We start from the raw sequence: 16,941 nt of genomic DNA, 5'->3' as shown, positions 1-16,941 counted from the left end.
CTGATGTTTTGATGTAGTTACTCTAATTTTTAAAAATCAGCCATGAATGAATGAGTGAATTTCGTCGGGGCAATAGAGTCAGCCGGCAAACAATTGTCTTCATTTTTTCCAGCCTTCGAAAGAAGGGGAAACGATGAAACAAAACAAAAAAATAAAAGAACAATAAGAAAGAAGAACAAAACAAAATAAAAAAAAATCATAATATCAAAACAGCCAAAACGGTATAAATCGTGGATACGTGAATAAACATTTGAAGCACTGTAAAACTAAAGGTGAATGAAAGAATAAAAGGGAGAGAACCAGAGACAAAAAGTGAGAGTGAGAGTGTGATAAATGCCCATGTATTTACACAAATATACGTATATTATGAAAATAATGGGTGAGTCTTAATTTTGAAGAGAAAGAAGGGGACCTTGAGTGAGAGACACAGAGAGAGAGAGAGGGAGGGAGGGGGGGGAGGAGAAAAGGGGAGAGAGACAGACTCGAGTAATAAGAATAAAAAGTTTGTTTATTTTTAGACAATTATGCTTAATGGCCTTAATCTTCACACAGTCACAGTTTGATTTTCAGTTTCTCATGGAGGCACCACTGCGTTCGGACAAATCCATATACACTACACCACATTTGCTAGGCAGATGCCTGACAGCAGCATAACCCAACGCGCTTTTCAGACCTTGAGTGCATGTATGTATCTTTGTGTACCCGTCAGAGTGGATTATTAAAGAGCTACACAAAAAATCCACCACATGTGAGAGATCACATGTGTGTCAAATCCATTAACATTTTCTGAGGATGACCCATTATAACTCGTCCTCAAAAATAAACTTTGCAGTTAAAGACTCTATGTAGACATAGGCAGCTGATAAAAAGGTCACTGAATGACCTTGACTTCAGGTCAAGGTTGCAATGTTATTAGGTCATTGAAAATTAATATATAGTTCAAAATTATCCCTGACCAGTTTATGCGCGCCCGCGCGCACACACACACGCGCGCTTGCGCTTGCTTGCTTGCTTTTACAGTTAAAAAAGAACGAGAGAGAGAGAAAAAAAGAAGAAGAAAATACGTTTAGACTTGCTGTCCACAGTCAGCATTCGCTAGAATTCAGACATACAAGTGTAACGAAATTATGCTTTGGATATAACATTGTTCATGGTCCCCTTTTAGCAAAAGAGGTGAGGGAGTGAAGATGTGTGTTGGGGGAGGAGAAGGGGGCGGGGAGGGGGGGGGTTCGTATCAAAATACTTCTGTTGTCAAAAGACATGGAAATACCCCACCAAGAATTGTTTGATGAGGACTTCGTTCAGTCCGCCCCCATCTTTCCTCTGTTTTCTCTGTGTGTGTGTGTGTGTATCTCTGTGTGTGTGCATATATATATATATATATATATATATATATATATATATCTGGGTGTGTGTGTGTGTGTTAGTACAAGTAACTGTGTTCAGTATTAATAAAGACAAACGTTGCCTTTTTCATAACAGTGACCTAAGTTATTAACAAAGACACAATCTATTTGTCTTTCATCATTAGTAACACGGTAACTACTCCTGCTACAGTCACTACCCACTGCGACAACCACGACCACTGCTGATGTCTTTACACTGCCATTTTACAGCCAAGATGGCGGTGAAAATTGTTCTCATGCACGCCTTTCTGGCCGGCCTGATAATGACATGCAAGGCCACGCCCACCACCAACCCTCCGCCCCCCGGATGTCCCCATGGGTGCAAGTGTACCGATGACGGCCTCACCGTGGACTGTTCTAACCGGGGCTTGGTGCGTGTGCCCCCTATGTCTGCACGCGTTACCAAGGTCAGTGTGTGTTGTTGTTGTTGTTGTCGTTTTGTTTGTGTTAATTTAACTCTCTCCATACGAACGGCGAAAGAGACGACGTTAACAGCGTTTCATCCCAGTTACCATATATATTGCAAGCGGAACGCTCTTATACTAAAGAGGTGAATGTTGACAAAGAATACCACAGTTCTGACGACGGAAGCTAAAGGTTGGGTCATTCAGACACCCACTGGACATCCGAGGGGTCTGTGTAGAGGAGAAGAGAGGACTGGCTGTACTGAGTGAGTTAAAAGAGATGCTTATCTGTTCATACAGCAACTAAATTATTGAACTCGGGATCATTTCATTTACTTACTCTACGTTCCTTGTGTTCTGTGCAGCCTCGCCACATACAATGTCGCCATAGTGTTTGCCTTTTGTCCCTGTGTGTTTTTTCTTTTCATGTGCCTCTGGGGGTCCTTTTGGAATAAATCTGGACTTTTATGGGACGGGTTAGTTGTGCTTCTCTGGTTGTCTGTCTGTCAGTTCGTCTGTCTGTGTTTTTGATTCTCAGAGGTTGTATTGGTGAGGCACTGGTTGGAGCTGTGTGTATGATTGGATTTGGCTGTCTCTCTCTCTCTCTCTCTCTCAGTTTGGCTTCTCATTGGCCGATGGTATCGATGACACGTATTCCTATAATCTAACGAAGACGGGATGTGGCTACGTTGAAATTAATGGTGGGATTCTTCTTCATCTTCGTTCGTGGGCTGCAACTCCCACGTTCACTCATATGGACATAACTGGAATTTAACGTGTATGACCATTTTCCCCCGACATGTAGGCAGCCATACTCCGTTTTTGGGGGTGGTGGTGGAATTTAAAAATGGTCGCATCCACGCACTCCCCCCCCCACACACACACACACATACACACACAAATGCAAGTAGAATAAAATAAAATAACGATTAAATATCGCACGACCAAAAAAAACCCCCAAAAACCTGAAAACAATCAGTGAGCAGCAAAAACACTACCAACCAGCAGCTCCCTCAGCCCCTAACCCTCGCTTCTACCGTCAACAATAAGGGAGAGGGGGGGGGGGGATACAACAAAACAACAAGAACAAACGCTCCTCTCCTCTGAGGCAGAGTGGGTCAGGCGTGGAACTTCTGATCCAGTGTTCACCAGTGATCAGGGTTCGAGACCCCACTTCAGTGTGGTGCTCGACGGGCGCAATAGCCGAGTGGTTAAAGCGTTGGACTGTCAATCCGAGGGTCCCGGGTTCGAATCACGGTGACGGCGCCTGGTGGGTAAAGGGTGGAGATTTTTACGATCTCCCAGGTCAACATATGTGCAGACCTGCCAGGGCCTGAACCCCCTTCGTGTGTATATGCAAGCAGAAGATCAAATACGCACGTTAAAGATCTTGTAATCCATGTCAGCGTTCGGTGGGTTATGGAAACAAGAACATACCCAGCATGCACACCCGCGAAAACGGAGTATGGCTGCCTATATGGCGGGGTAAAAACGGTCATACACGTAAAGGCCCACTCGTGTGCATACGAGTGAACGTGGGAGTTGCGGCCCACGAACGCAGAAGAAGAAGTGTGGTGCTGTGTCCTTGGGGAATGCACTTTCCTCTGATTCTCTTCACTCCACCCAGGTTCAGTTCAGTTCAGAAACTCAAGGACGCGTCACGGCGTTCGGACGAATCCGTATACGCTACAACACATCTGCTAAGCAGATGCCTGACCAGCAGCGTAACCCAACGTGCTTTTCAGGCCTTGAGGGAAAATAAGGAGAAAATAAGCAAAATGAGATTCAGAAGTCCACCCAGCTGTAAATGGGTACCTGACTTCGGCGGAACGAGAGGATCGGGCCCCGCCTTCCGATGGTGAGCCTTAGACACAGTGGATGTGAATTCACTGCCTTCCTGTGCCGAGCCCTAGACACAGTGGATATGAATTCACTGCCTTCCTGTGCCGGGCCTTAGACACAGTGGATGTGAATTCACTGCCTTCCTGTGCTGAGCCTTAGACACAGTGGATATGAATTCACTGCTTTCCTGTGCTGAGCCCTGGACACAGTGCGTATGAATTCACTGTCTTCCTGTGCCGAGCCCAGGACACAGTGGATATGAATTCACTGCCTTCCTGTGCCGAGCCCTAGACACAGTGGGTATGACTTCACTGCCTTCCTGTGGCCAGCCCTAGACACAGTGGGTATGACTCCACTGCCTTCCTGTGGCCAGCCCTAGACACAGTGGGTATGAATTCACTGCCTTCCTGTGCCGAACCTTAGACACAGTGGGTATGAATTCACTGCCTTCCTGTGCCGGGCCCTAGACACAGTGGGTATGAATTCACTGCCTTCCTGTGCTGAGCCTTAGACACAGTGGATATAAATTCACTGCCTTCCTGTGCTGAGCCTTAGACACAGTGGATATGAATTCACTGCCTTCCTGTGCCGAGCCCTAGACACAGTGGGTATGACTTCACTGCCTTCCTGTGGCCAGCCCTAGACACAGTGGGTATGAATTCACTGCCCCGATGGCCGTAAAAGGCCACAGGACCTTTAACCTTTAACCCTTGACCTGTGTTCAGCTGGACCTGTCAGGCAACCTGCTGGGTCCTATGATCAACGGGTCCTTGGAGCACCTGCGGCAGCTGCAGGAGGTGGACCTGTCGCACAACGGCTTCCTGCGCCTGCAGCTGTGCACCTTCACCGGCCTCCTGCACCTGCGCAAGGTGGACCTGCACGGCAACCGCCTGCAGAGCCTTCCCAGCGGCCTGTTCGCCGACAACGGGGGCATGGAGGTTCTGGACCTGAGCCACAACCACCTGGACCAGCTGCCCGACCTCCTGCTACACGGCGTGCCGCAGCTCAAGGTCAGTGCTCGTTTCGCCGTAATACCCCACCCCCCCACCACCCACTGTCTGGAATTGTGTTATACCAAACACCACACACCCCAACGCCGACTGTCCTGAGTTTTGCTATACCACATCCCCACATCCCAACTGTCCTGTTTTACTATATCCAACACCCCACACCCCAACGCCAACTGTCCTGAGTTTCGCTATACCCCACACCCCCACGCCAACTGTCCTGAGTTTCGCTATACCACACACCCCCACACCCCAATGCCAACTGTCCTGAGTTTCGCTATACCCCACACCCCAACGCCAACTGTCCTGAGTTTCGCTACACCCCACACCCCCACGCCAACTGTCCTGAGTTTCGCTATACCACACACCCCCACACCCCAACCCCAACTGTCCTGAGTTTCGCTATACCCCACACCCCAACGCCAGCTGTCCTGAGTTTCGCTACACAACACACCCCACACCCCAACTGTCCTGAGTTTCGCAGTACCACACACCCCCACACCCCAACTGTCCTGAGTTTCGCTTTTCCACACACTCCCACACCCCACACCCCAACTGGCCTGAGTTTCGCTTTTCCACACACACCCACACCCCACACCCCAACTGGCCTGAGTTTCGCTTTTCATCACACCCCCACACCCCACACCCCAACTGGCCTGAGTTTCGCTTTTCCACACACCCCCACACCCCACACCCCAACTGGCCTGAGTTTCGTTATACCCCACACCCCCACACCAACTGTCCTGAGTTTCGTTATACCCCACACCCCAACGCCAACTGTCCTGAGTTTCGTTATACCCCACACCCCAACGCCAACTGTCCTGAGTTTCGCTATACCCCACACCCCCACACCCCAACGCCAACTGTCCTGAGTTTCGCTATACCCCACACCCCCACACCCCAATGCCAACTGTCCGGAGTTTCGCTATACCACACACCCCCACACCCCACACCCAAACTGTCCTGAGTTTCGCTATACCACATACCCCACACCCAAACTGTCCTGTTTTACTATATCCAACACCCCACACCCCAACGCCAAGTGTCCTGAGTTTCGCTATACCACACACCCCACACCCCCACGCCGACTGTCCTGTGTTTCGCTATACCACACACCCCACACCCAAACTGTCCTGTTTTACTATATCCCACACCACCACACCCCAACGCCAAGTGTCTTGAGTTTCGCTATACCACACACCCCCACACCCCAATGCCAACTGTCCTGAGTTTCGCTGTACCACACACCCCCACACCCCCACGCCGACTGTCCTGTGTTTCGCTATACCGCACACCCCACACCCACTGCCCCATCTCAGTCTTTTGTAAACTACGACTTTCAAATTAGTAGGAAAGATTGAAAAGGTGTATTGTTGCAGCAGCCTTAGGGGTTAGTTGACCTTTGAGGGTCATCCAAACACTGACTGTCCTAAAGCCCTCTTAGCCGAGAGAGAGAGGGGGGATGTAACCTGGGCAAAACACTCTCCACAACAGTAAGAGATACAAACAACTAAAAGAATCTCGGTAAAAGTTGACTAACATGGGATAAGAGAACTGATATACTGAATCACGGGCTCATCTTCAGACAAACGAAATGAGTGAGTGGGGATGATAATCACTATCGTCGAATTCTAGCTCAGATGGTCGGGAGACAGCAGGTGCCTCCAGTGCTGTTCTGATGGTCATTGTCGGACACAACAGACTCTCAAACATACAAACATACGTACACGCTCCAAAGAACGTGGCACTTATGACTCGGCTCGTTGACTCTCTCAGACCTTGGTCCGATTCACATACCAGTTCTCAGTTTAGCTCTCAGACTATTATCAAATTCATTACAGACCAAGTATTGTTCTAATGTCAAGTGCATAAGCTTTAGTAACCTGACAATTAAGCATATAATTTTTGACTGCAGCTTGATGAAGCCTTATGTACACGAAAGTGTGTCTTCACAAGTGACTGAGAACGTTGATGTTTTTGACCTTTTGCATTCATTATCAGTTGTTTCGCTTGTCAGTTTAACGACTTCTCTTTTACGAAGTCCTTTAAGTAATTTCCTGTAAAGTAGAAATTCTTTTTCAAATTTCACCCTCATTTCACCCTCATTTGCCCAGTTTCCCCCAACCCTCCATTCATTCACATCTCCCACCCCTTCTAACCGATAATACTCAAATGTATTCATAAATACTTTAACAAAATGTCTTCAATCACCGATATGTGTGACGGCACATTAAGCAAAATTCCTCCTCCTCTCTCCACTTATATCACAGACTGACTCAAGCTTACAACTAGTTGGGCCACAGCAAAGTGATCAATGGTTACTCCACTGCACTGGAAATTCATTTTCACGGCTTAGTCTGTTTTGTTTTTGGTTGTGAAGGAGACAAGATTGCTCCGGCTCTAAGTGCTACAGCCTTGGGGATTAGTTGACCTTTGGGTACCTACTATCCCCAATGCCGACTGTCCTAGATCCCACTTGGCTGAGAGAGAGTGTGGGGGGATCTAAGTTAGGCAAGACACTCTCCACAATAATCAAATTCTATCGCATATAGTCAGGACAGCAGTTGCCTCCTCTGCTGTTATGAGGATCACATTCGAACACGACTATCATACATGGATAAAGATACCCACAGTTGCTTAGTGCCTGAAACCCCTCAGTCTTTAAATGCACGCAGATCAAATACGCATGTTAAGGATTCTGTAATCTATGTCAGCGTTCGGTGGGTCATGGAAACACGAAGATGCCCAGCATGAACACCTCCAGAAATGGAGTATGACTGTAACTGATCAGCCACCACACCTGTACTATCCTGTATATACATGTCCATGACCCCGACAGGTGTTAAACGTGTCCCACACATTCCTGACAGGTGCTATACATGTCCCACAAAGGTGTTAAGTGTGTCCCACACAGCTACTAAACATGTCCCACACACGTGCTAAACATGTCCCACACACGTGATAAATGAGTCCCACACATCCCCAACAGGTGCTAAATGTGTCCCAGACAGGTGTTAAACGTGTCTCACATCTCCCAACAGGTGCTAAGCATGTTACACACATTCCCAACAGGTGCTAAACGTGTTCCACATAGGTGCTAAACTTGTCCCACACATTCCCAACAGGTGCTAAACATGTCCCACACAGGTGCTAAACGTGTCCCACACAGTTGCTTAACATGTCCCTAACATGTCCCACACAGGTGCTAAACGTGTCCCACAACCACGCCACACTCCTCAAGTTGGGGATTCGCTTCCAAAGGCTGACCCAGTTGACCCTCCTTGACCTTTCCCACAATGCCTTCACCAACGTGACCCAGGACGCCTTTGAGACAGCCAGCATGTGGGACCACGGGGTGTCTCGTGCCATCGACCTGTCTTACTGTCACCTGCAGGAACTGCATCCACAAGGTGGGCGGGGGGGGGGGGGGGGGGGGGGGGTGTCTCGGGTGTGTGTGTGTGTGGAGGGAGTCGGTGTGTGTGTGGAGGGGGGGTGGGGATGGGGGGGGGGGTTGGCACGTGGGATCACGGGGTGTCTCATGCCATCATTCTGTCCTGCTGTCACCTGTATAGGGGCCATCCACAAGGTTGTGTGTGTGTGTGTGTGCCTCTGTGTGTCTGAGTCTGTGTGAGTGTGTTCTCTGTCTCTCTCTCTCTCAGCCCCAACGTTGATGCCCGATTCCTTTAAATCGATACACGTTTTATTATTGTTGTTATCAAAAAGTTGATACAAAACAAGTTAACAAGATCTCCCTTGTGTGTGTGTTTGTGTGTGTGTGTGTGTGTGTGTCTGTGTGTGTTCTTCTCATGACTTTTATCATACTTTTATATGTGTCTATATCATTGTAGGTGTTTATCAAATTATTTTCTATGTGTTGCTGTTGGATTTGGGAAGCTTAGATACTGCATCACAGCGCAATATGAAAATACATTTTGTGGATGAGTACTTATTCTCCTGCTAGATTATTATTTTATCATTTAATTATGTAAGCATTATTTCATCAGAATGATAAATATGTGAATTAATAATATTCATTGTTTTAACCATGTTATTTTGATGTGGAATGATTAGTATTGAGAGTAATGTAATGTTTTAACTTTCAAATGCACCAAATTATATTTGTATCTGTAAACCTTTGTCTGGACAGAAGAAAGTCTGAATAAAAAAAGATATATGATGATAATATATGTTTATCTTCCCAACGTACAATATTACATTTATACCTGTAATTTGTAAACCTTTGTGTGAATAAAAAAGATATATGATGATAATATATGTTTATCTTCCCAATGTACAAAATTACATTTATATCTGTAAACCTTTGTCTGAATAAAAAAAGATATGTGATGATAATGTAGTGTTAACTTGTATCTTCCAAATTAACAAAATTACATTTGTATCTGTAAACCTTCGCCTGGATAAAAAAAATTATCTATAAAAAAAAATAATAAAAAAACTGAATAAAAAAGATATATGATGATAATATAGTGTTAACTTGTATCTTCCAAATTTACTAAAGCATATTTGTATCTGAAAACCTTTGTCTGAATTTTTTTTTTTTTTTTTTTAAATTATTATTAAACAATACATGACGATGATGATGATGATGATTTTCTTCCTCAGCCCTAACGTCAGTGCCCACGCTAAAGAACCTCAGCCTGACAGGGAATCCACAGCTGCCCTTCCAGCAGGTGGTGGACGTCCTGATGGCACTGGAGACTTCCGGTCTGGAGGTGGTGCAGCTGGCCAACATGAGCATCAGCAGCCCGGAGCTCTTCTCCGGGGTCACCCTGATGGCGCTGCGAGGGCTGGATCTGTCGAGCAATGCCATCACCGCTGTGCCCGCCAACACCTTCGGCAACGTCCGCACTCTGCAGAGACTGGACCTCAGCGGGAACCTGCTGACTGGGTTGGGGGAAGGGTTCGGGGACCTGGTCAACTTGGTGGAGCTCAACATGTCCCACTGCAGGTCAGAGTCTGTAGTTTTTGTGGGGTGGTGGGGGGATGCTGCTGCTGCTTCTTCTGCTTTATCAGTTTATGGTTTGATATTGACACTTGTTTATTTTTCTTGTCAAGCAAAAAAAAGAAGAAATCTTTTCACTCACTGAACAATGAATGTCTGAAAGTTTCCCGCTGCAGACTAGAGTCTGTAGCTTTTGGATTAAGAAACAACAAAATATCTATGATTTTTTTTTTCATATCTGTACGTATCTATGTGTGTGTGTGTGTGTGTGTTTTCTTTCGCTTTCTGTTCTTCAGTTTAATATCAAAAGTCAATTATTTTTGCATCAAGAAAGAGAGAGAGAGAGAGAAAGAGAAAAGAAACCTTTTCCCCTCAGATTTGTAAACACTCTGTTGCCCCAGGCTGTGCATGGTCCGGTGATTTTGTCCTCGTTTCCTTTCTGGGTGGCAGAATTGGTGAACATTCTGTGACAGTCGTGTTGTCTCAAACTTAATTTCTTCTCCTGAGAAAACCAAGGTATTCAGGTTCCAATTCACTCCCTTGCTTTCAGACTGACGTCCTTCAAGGGGTCTCCAGTGGGCAGCATGGAGCACCTGACAAGCCTGGACCTCTCGCACAACCACCTGCTGGAGCCTGGGGAGGTGGAGCTGGCGGCCCTGCGACACCTGAGGCACCTGGACCTGGGCTACAACTCCCTGCAGGGCGTGGTGCTGCCCGGGGACTGCTCCCACCTGGTGTCCCTCCTCTTCACCTCCAACGCCCTCACCACCCTCCCCTCCATGGCGCACATGCGCAGCCTCAAGTAGGTGTCTGTCTCCCAACAGCGTCCTTTTTGTGGTCTGATTAACCCCTTTACTTTCACCACCAGTCAATTCAGAGTGCGGAATTCCTTTGTGGTATAAACACAGAAAAGGTGGTGTCTTGGAACAGCTGGGGATTCCCCTGTGATGTGTAGACAATATGGCCTATCCTACCACCGAAAAGAAAGAGCAGTAGGTTCATGGATAACAGACCCATGATCTGGTCACCCTTCAGTGACATGGGTGCTCTACTTACCTTGTGAATAAATGGAACATTTGCGGTGAAAGAGGTTTAATTAATTGAATTAAGAGCTGACACCTCACAGAGATGAGTCGTTTGTACAGGTCAGGGGTCTTATTAACCCCTTGACAACTGCTGTGGAGTAAGCTTGTCAGTTGAGAGCTGTCACCTCACGGAGATGAGGTTGAATTTATGGGTCAGGATACCAGTCATCTTTCATTATTTAGACTTCTTCTTTTTGGCGCTGTGTTGCTTCTGTTCAGAAAAAAACTAATTATCCCCCTTAAAAGTCAGCAGAGTGCACTATTTGCAATTAGAATTCACGCCATACTGAATTTATAAGACAGAAGTTTACCAGTCAAGGAGTTAAAACGTCTTTCTGCTGTTGGCCTGTTCCCTTGCCTACTATGTAAAGCGCCCTGAGCTCTTAGAGATGTAAATGTACATTAAATGTACATTATTATTATGGTGGCCATGTGTTGTTCAACATATTATCGGTGTTGATAGCATCATCCTTTGTTTGTTTTTGTTTGGGTTTTGTTTTACGTCTCTGCAAGTGGCAAATTTCCCTGTCTTTTATTTTGGACATGTGTAGTTTGAAGTAGGTATTATCATGATAAATATTGATAATTATGAATATTGTCCTTCATTTTGTGTGTGTGTGTGTGCAGCTTTTTGTTGTTTTTATGTTTCTGCAAGTTGCAGTTTTCCTTGCCCTCTGTTGTAGACTGTGTAGTTTAGCGTGGGTGTTTTCCATCATTCAATGAAAAAAAAAAAAATCTAATTATATTATTTCTATGTTCGAGCAAAATTCTCAGCCTTCTACAATGGACATGCATAGTTTGAAATTAGTGTTCTTCCTCATTCTTTGTTGTACCTGTTGCTGTTGTTTTTTAAAAGTTTCCTTGCCTTATCTTACCTTACCTAACCTTACCTTACCTCACCTTTTCTCACCTTACCACAACTTACCTTACCTCAGCTCACCTCACCTCACCTGATCTTACCTTACCTTACTTTACCTTAGCTCACCTCTTGTCTTACCTTGCCTTGCCTCTTATCTGACCTTACCTAACCTCACCTTACCTCACCTCAAAGAAAAACAACAACCAGCAAAGCCCTGCGCCATCTGTCCTCAGGTACTTCAGTGCCAGCGACAACAACCTACAGTCTCTTGGCGCCTTTCTCTTCACGGAGGCCAGTGACATCCTGGTGGCCAATTTCAGTAACAACGACCTCACCAGTGTCGATCACCGAGCATTCCTCCCTGCATCCCCACGCATCATCGACCTGTCCAACAACTTTCTGACACGCACCCAGTTCTTCAGCTGGACCTCTACACAAGAGGTGAGTGCCGGATTCGATCTGTTTTTTTTTTCTTGTTGTCTGTCAAACAGTTTCAGTTTCAGTTTCTGAAGGAGATGTCACTGCGTTTGGACAAATCTGCTAAACAGATGCTTGACCAGCAGCGTAACCCAATGTGCTTAGTCAGGCCTTGAGGTAAAATAAAGAGAAAATAAGCAAAATAAAATTCAAAAGTCCACCCAGGTGTAAATGGGTTCCTGACTTCGACTGAAGGAGAGGACTGGGCCCCACCTTCCTATGTCGAGCCCTGGATTTTTGAGTTTTGAATTCAGTGTTCTAATGGCAGTAAAAGACCACTACACACTACCACATCTGCTTGGCAGATGCCTGAACAGCAGCATAACCCAGCATGCATGGTCAGACCTTAACTCATTCAGTATGGCCAGTCCTCTCTTCTCCTCTACACAGACCCCTCGGATGTCCAGTGGGTGTCTGAATGACCCAACCTTTAGCTTCCGTCGTAAGAATTGTGGTATTCTTTGTCAACATTCACCTCTTCAGTATAAGAGCCTTCTGCTTGCACTATTTTGATGATGGTAATTGGGGTGAAACGCTGTTAACGTCGTCTCTTTCGCCGTTCGTATGGACAGAGTTAAGTGCATGCATATATAGTCGTGTACCTATCAGAGTGGATTTCTTCCATAGATTTTTGCCAGAGGACAACACTTTCGTTGCCATGGGTTCTTTATCAGTGCGCCAAGTGCATGCTCCATAGGGGACCTGAGTTTATTGTTTCATCCGAATGACTAAATCCTCAGTTTGATTTTCTAGTCAAACTTTGGAGAAAGGGCGTAAGAGGGATTTGAACCCAGTCCCTCACGGGCTCCCCGTAGTAGTAGTAATCTTCAGTTTAACGTCTTCCACTTTAAGTGATATTAGACGGAAAAAAAAAAAGAAAAAAAAAGGGGGGGGGGGGGGGGGTTGAAGGGCGAGCGTGGAGGTGGGAACGGTATTGGGCAGAGGGTGATGAATGATGTGTGTGTGCGCATATGTGTGTGTGTGGGGGGGGGGGAGATACAGAGCACTGGAAAAAATAAGACATTAAAACGGGAGACATAGGCACAATATAGAAGGAAACGCTAACATCAAACAACTGTAACAATTATAACAAATGTCCAATTGGACTATGCAGCAAACCTTCTGCAATAGCAGATAACATCTTGAAATTGTCAAAAATACATTCAAAAGAATTTTCCGAGAAGTTTGGTAAAAACGGGCTCCCTGTATTGGCAGATGTGTGTCTTAACCATTTTTCCACCTTCCTCCTTTAAACAAACCAACATGGAAAACATTTTTGTGCCACACAATTGGGGACATTTTGTTTTATTAATTTATTTTATATGTAACAGTGATGGTGAATGATGATGGGGGTGATGAAGATGCTGGTATTGAGTCCATTTGTTTCTGTTATCAACAACAGACATGAGCATGTGCCCAGACTCTTTATCAACAACACTTTGTCGTGAGAAGTTCATAAATCATACAGCAACTTCTGGCCCATGGTGATAATAAAAGTTCATGCCGTGATTTCATTTCTTGTGACAGTGACTATCTGCAAAGCTGTCATCTTTGATTTAGATTAAATCAACAACCACAGAGAACTGAAACTGACAATTTATAAAAAATGAAATATTCAACAAGTCTTTGGTCAGCTCCTCCGACATTATGTGGTATTTCTGTCAGCATACAAGTGATAGTATTTATACAGAAAATGAAATGAACTTTTTTCTTAACCTTGTAGGTCTATCTCCACAACAACAAACTGAACGAAATGGATCAGCAAACCTTCTATGGGATGGATCGGTTGAGAGTCCTTGACCTCCGTCACAACAATCTGTCAGTGATCGGCGATGAAACCTTCAAGTTCCTCAGCAACGTCACAACCCTTCGTCTGTCCAACAACTCCCTGCGCATGAGCAACTTCTTCCAGCTGCTCCGCACCATGGGGTCACTGGAAGACCTTGACCTTGGCTACAACCAGATCAAGACCATCAACGGCACGTCTTTCCAGCCGCTGGTCAGCCTGACGTCCCTGACCCTGACCGGAAACAAACTGCGGGTCATCCCTGTGCAGCTCCTCCTCAGCCTGGAGAAGCTCACCCAGCTGGACATCTCCGGCAACCCTTTCGACTGTGACTGCGAGCTGCTGCCCTTGCAGGAGTGGCTGAAGAAAACCTCGGTCAAGGTGAAACAGAGGTTCGACCTCAACATCACCAACAGGTGCCTGACTCCGCCAGAGCATAGAGGTAAGCTGATCACCTTGTACACGGTGGGGCAGTTCCAGTGCAACACAAAGATGTTGTACATGGTCATCTTTGGCTCTATCGGGGGGTTTGGCATTGTGGTCGGCATCATCGCCAGTCTGGTGTGTCATTACTGCGGGAAATGCCGGAAGAAACCCTCAGGAGGTGATGACAGGCCAGGACAGCCGGTCCTCAAGGACGACAACTCCAGTCGAAAGGAGACCAACAGGAACAGGGTGGACCTGGTCAGGGTCTCCAAGCGACCAGACCCTTACAGCAAGGAGGACCTGGTCAACGGATGGGTCGCCTCCAAACAGTTCAGCGTGGCCAAGCAAAACGTGGAACCCCACCACCAGAAGAAGCTCCAGCAGGTGCCCCCGAGACCCCCCTGGCCCGAACAAGCACCTGCTCGCAACAAGAAAGACCAGAAAGGGGGAAAGGAAAAGGGGAAGGAGAAGGGTGAGGCTGGGAAGTCCAAACGGGAGAACCCGGACAAAAGGATCCACAGCCTGTCGGAAATGGTCGCTGCCAGGCCTCCCAAGGACCGCTACCCGAGAAACCAGTCCCTGGTCCCTGTGTGGGACGGGGTGTACTACGACAAGCACCGCGTCAACCTCAAACCCAGACCTGACCGCTGGGCCGACGTGGACACCTACCCCACCTGGCACCAAGCTCCAGGTGTGAGGCCTGTGTACCTGCGGGACAGCGGCCGTTACTACACTCTGCCCTACCCCGCCCCCTGGCCGCGGTTCTCCCCCTACGGCCCTGAGTACCCCTACAGGGTCAGGACCACAGAGGAGGAGGAGGACCGATACAGACCCAGACAGACCCGCGCCCTCCCTTTCCCTCCCCGACAGCAAGATCTGCGAGTCCACAACCCCCGCCCTCCTGCCGACTATCGCAACAACCAGCGCTACCCCTATGACCCGTACGCTGCTGAGCGAGCCAGAGATTACGAGAACCTGAGAGGCGAGAGCTGGAGACTGGCACAGGAGGAGAGAGCATACCGTGAGGACCTCATGGACATCCAGCGTGAACGACAAGCCTATGACACTGACCGTCAAGCCTATGACACTGACCGACACACTGACCGACAGGCCTACGACACTGACCGTCAGGCTGACAGCAGGCACAATGGTAACTGCGGCAGCAGACACACTGAAGAAAGGGAAAACACAGCACGAGAAAACGGGGGGAAAGAAAATCAAGGGAACGCTGACCAGAATGCCACGGTGAAGACGGGAACTAGCGAGGTGCAGATACACCGGCACGATTCTGATTACCGCAGTGCTATGGAGAACCCTGTTGACCCCAAGGCCAAGCCGTCCCCTCGACCAACAGAAGGGAAGGATTCTGAGTGGTTATGAGCCACAATGATTCTGAGTGGTTATGAGCCACAATGATTCTGAGTGGTTATGAGCCAAAGAGATTCTGAATGATTATGAGCCAAAGAGATTCTGATTGTTCATGAGCAAGAATGATTCTAATTGGTTATGAGCCAAAGTGAAGGCGTGACGGTTGGCAAAAATGAGAGTGTGCGATAGTATGGCACATCTGATTGGTTATGAGCCAAAGTCAGGGTGTAACGGTCGGCTAACGCTAGAGTGTGTGATAGTAAGACACAAAATATTATGGGAGGTAGAGACAGACAGAGAGAGTGAAAGGAAGAGTGTGATCACTGCACAGACCACTTGCTCCAAGTTTTTTGTTGATAGTCACAAACTCATATGCTTATTTGATTTAGTTTTATCTCATCTTATTTAATTCTAATCTCTATTACTATCCATTATTTCATGTTCTATCTTTCTTTCTTTTAAGATATGTTTGTTGAATTTATCATTCACTTACCTGTGTGTTGGTTGTTGTTGTTGTTGTTGATGTTTTTTGGGGGAGCTGCTTTTTGTTTTAAGACACTTAACTGAAATTGTGTTTGGAGATTTCTTTTTTCTTTTTAAAAAGATTCACATCACTAATGTACTGACAGTATTACTGTCGTCACTGTTGTAACAGCACACTGTGCATATGTGTATGTTTGTGTTGTTATGTGGGAATGCTGCCAACTCTACATCATGATTGTACATAAAAAGAATGCATGCTCCATCAATGTACATGACGGTGAATATGCAATTTTCTCACAGTATACTTCACACTCTAATTTTACCATAAAAATGGAGCAATTTTCTCACATTATTCTAATGATTGTCGGAACAAAAATATAAATGCAATCAGTGTATGGTGAGTGTAAATGTGTTCTCATAACGTCATTATTTGGTCAACATAAAATGTCACAGTGTTTTAATGATTGTCAGACATGTAAGTGCAATGTATGGTGAGCAGAAAAGTGTCCTTATACTGTCATTGTTTAGTCAACATATTTGATGATTTTTTTTTTTTTTTTACACACTTAATCATTTAAAATCAGTTGCATACCTGACGTAGACCACAGAATGTATCAGTGATGTTGAAGCTTGTATTTGTGGGTAAATAAAGTGGCCAAACACAAAACGATTTGAGATAGATGATTACCATCTTTTTTTGTTTGTTTCTGCTTCTACAGCATATATGTGCTACATCTCCAACATTCACACATATGTGAGCAGTCTTTAGCATGTGTGCCCATGTTTCCCCACCACCTAGGCAGCCATAGTGTGTTTGTTTCAGAACAGCAGCATA

General features: G+C 46.2%; 2 protein-coding genes across 2 annotated transcripts in view; one reads left to right on the top strand and one right to left on the bottom strand.

The window, feature by feature from the left end:
• Positions 1-16,776, top strand: part of LOC143289741 (uncharacterized) — a 17,278-nt gene extending 502 nt beyond the window's left edge. The window contains exons 2-8 of the mRNA XM_076598827.1: positions 1,617-1,813; positions 4,378-4,662; positions 7,862-8,069; positions 9,283-9,628; positions 10,173-10,424; positions 11,800-12,007; positions 13,767-16,776. Coding sequence (XP_076454942.1) covers positions 1,622-1,813; positions 4,378-4,662; positions 7,862-8,069; positions 9,283-9,628; positions 10,173-10,424; positions 11,800-12,007; positions 13,767-15,635 — 3,360 coding nt within the window. The 5' untranslated portion in view covers positions 1,617-1,621 and the 3' untranslated portion in view covers positions 15,636-16,776. The remainder of the gene's footprint in view (positions 1-1,616; positions 1,814-4,377; positions 4,663-7,861; positions 8,070-9,282; positions 9,629-10,172; positions 10,425-11,799; positions 12,008-13,766) is intronic.
• The window catches only part of LOC143289410 (aspartate--tRNA ligase, mitochondrial-like), a 54,044-nt gene that overhangs the window by 17,665 nt on the left and 19,438 nt on the right, over positions 1-16,941 (bottom strand). The window contains exons 12-19 of the mRNA XM_076598375.1: positions 15,098-15,251; positions 14,004-14,346; positions 11,829-11,927; positions 10,179-10,432; positions 9,290-9,681; positions 7,849-7,983; positions 4,396-4,638; positions 3,626-3,674 (exon numbers count right to left, since the gene is read on the bottom strand). Coding sequence (XP_076454490.1) covers positions 3,626-3,674; positions 4,396-4,638; positions 7,849-7,983; positions 9,290-9,681; positions 10,179-10,432; positions 11,829-11,927; positions 14,004-14,346; positions 15,098-15,251 — 1,669 coding nt within the window. The remainder of the gene's footprint in view (positions 1-3,625; positions 3,675-4,395; positions 4,639-7,848; positions 7,984-9,289; positions 9,682-10,178; positions 10,433-11,828; positions 11,928-14,003; positions 14,347-15,097; positions 15,252-16,941) is intronic.

Source organism: Babylonia areolata, chromosome 14 (genome assembly GCF_041734735.1).
Source record: "Babylonia areolata isolate BAREFJ2019XMU chromosome 14, ASM4173473v1, whole genome shotgun sequence".
In the NCBI taxonomy this organism is placed as follows: domain Eukaryota; kingdom Metazoa; phylum Mollusca; class Gastropoda; order Neogastropoda; family Buccinidae; genus Babylonia; species Babylonia areolata.
This window is presented reverse-complemented; position numbering and strand designations above follow the sequence as displayed.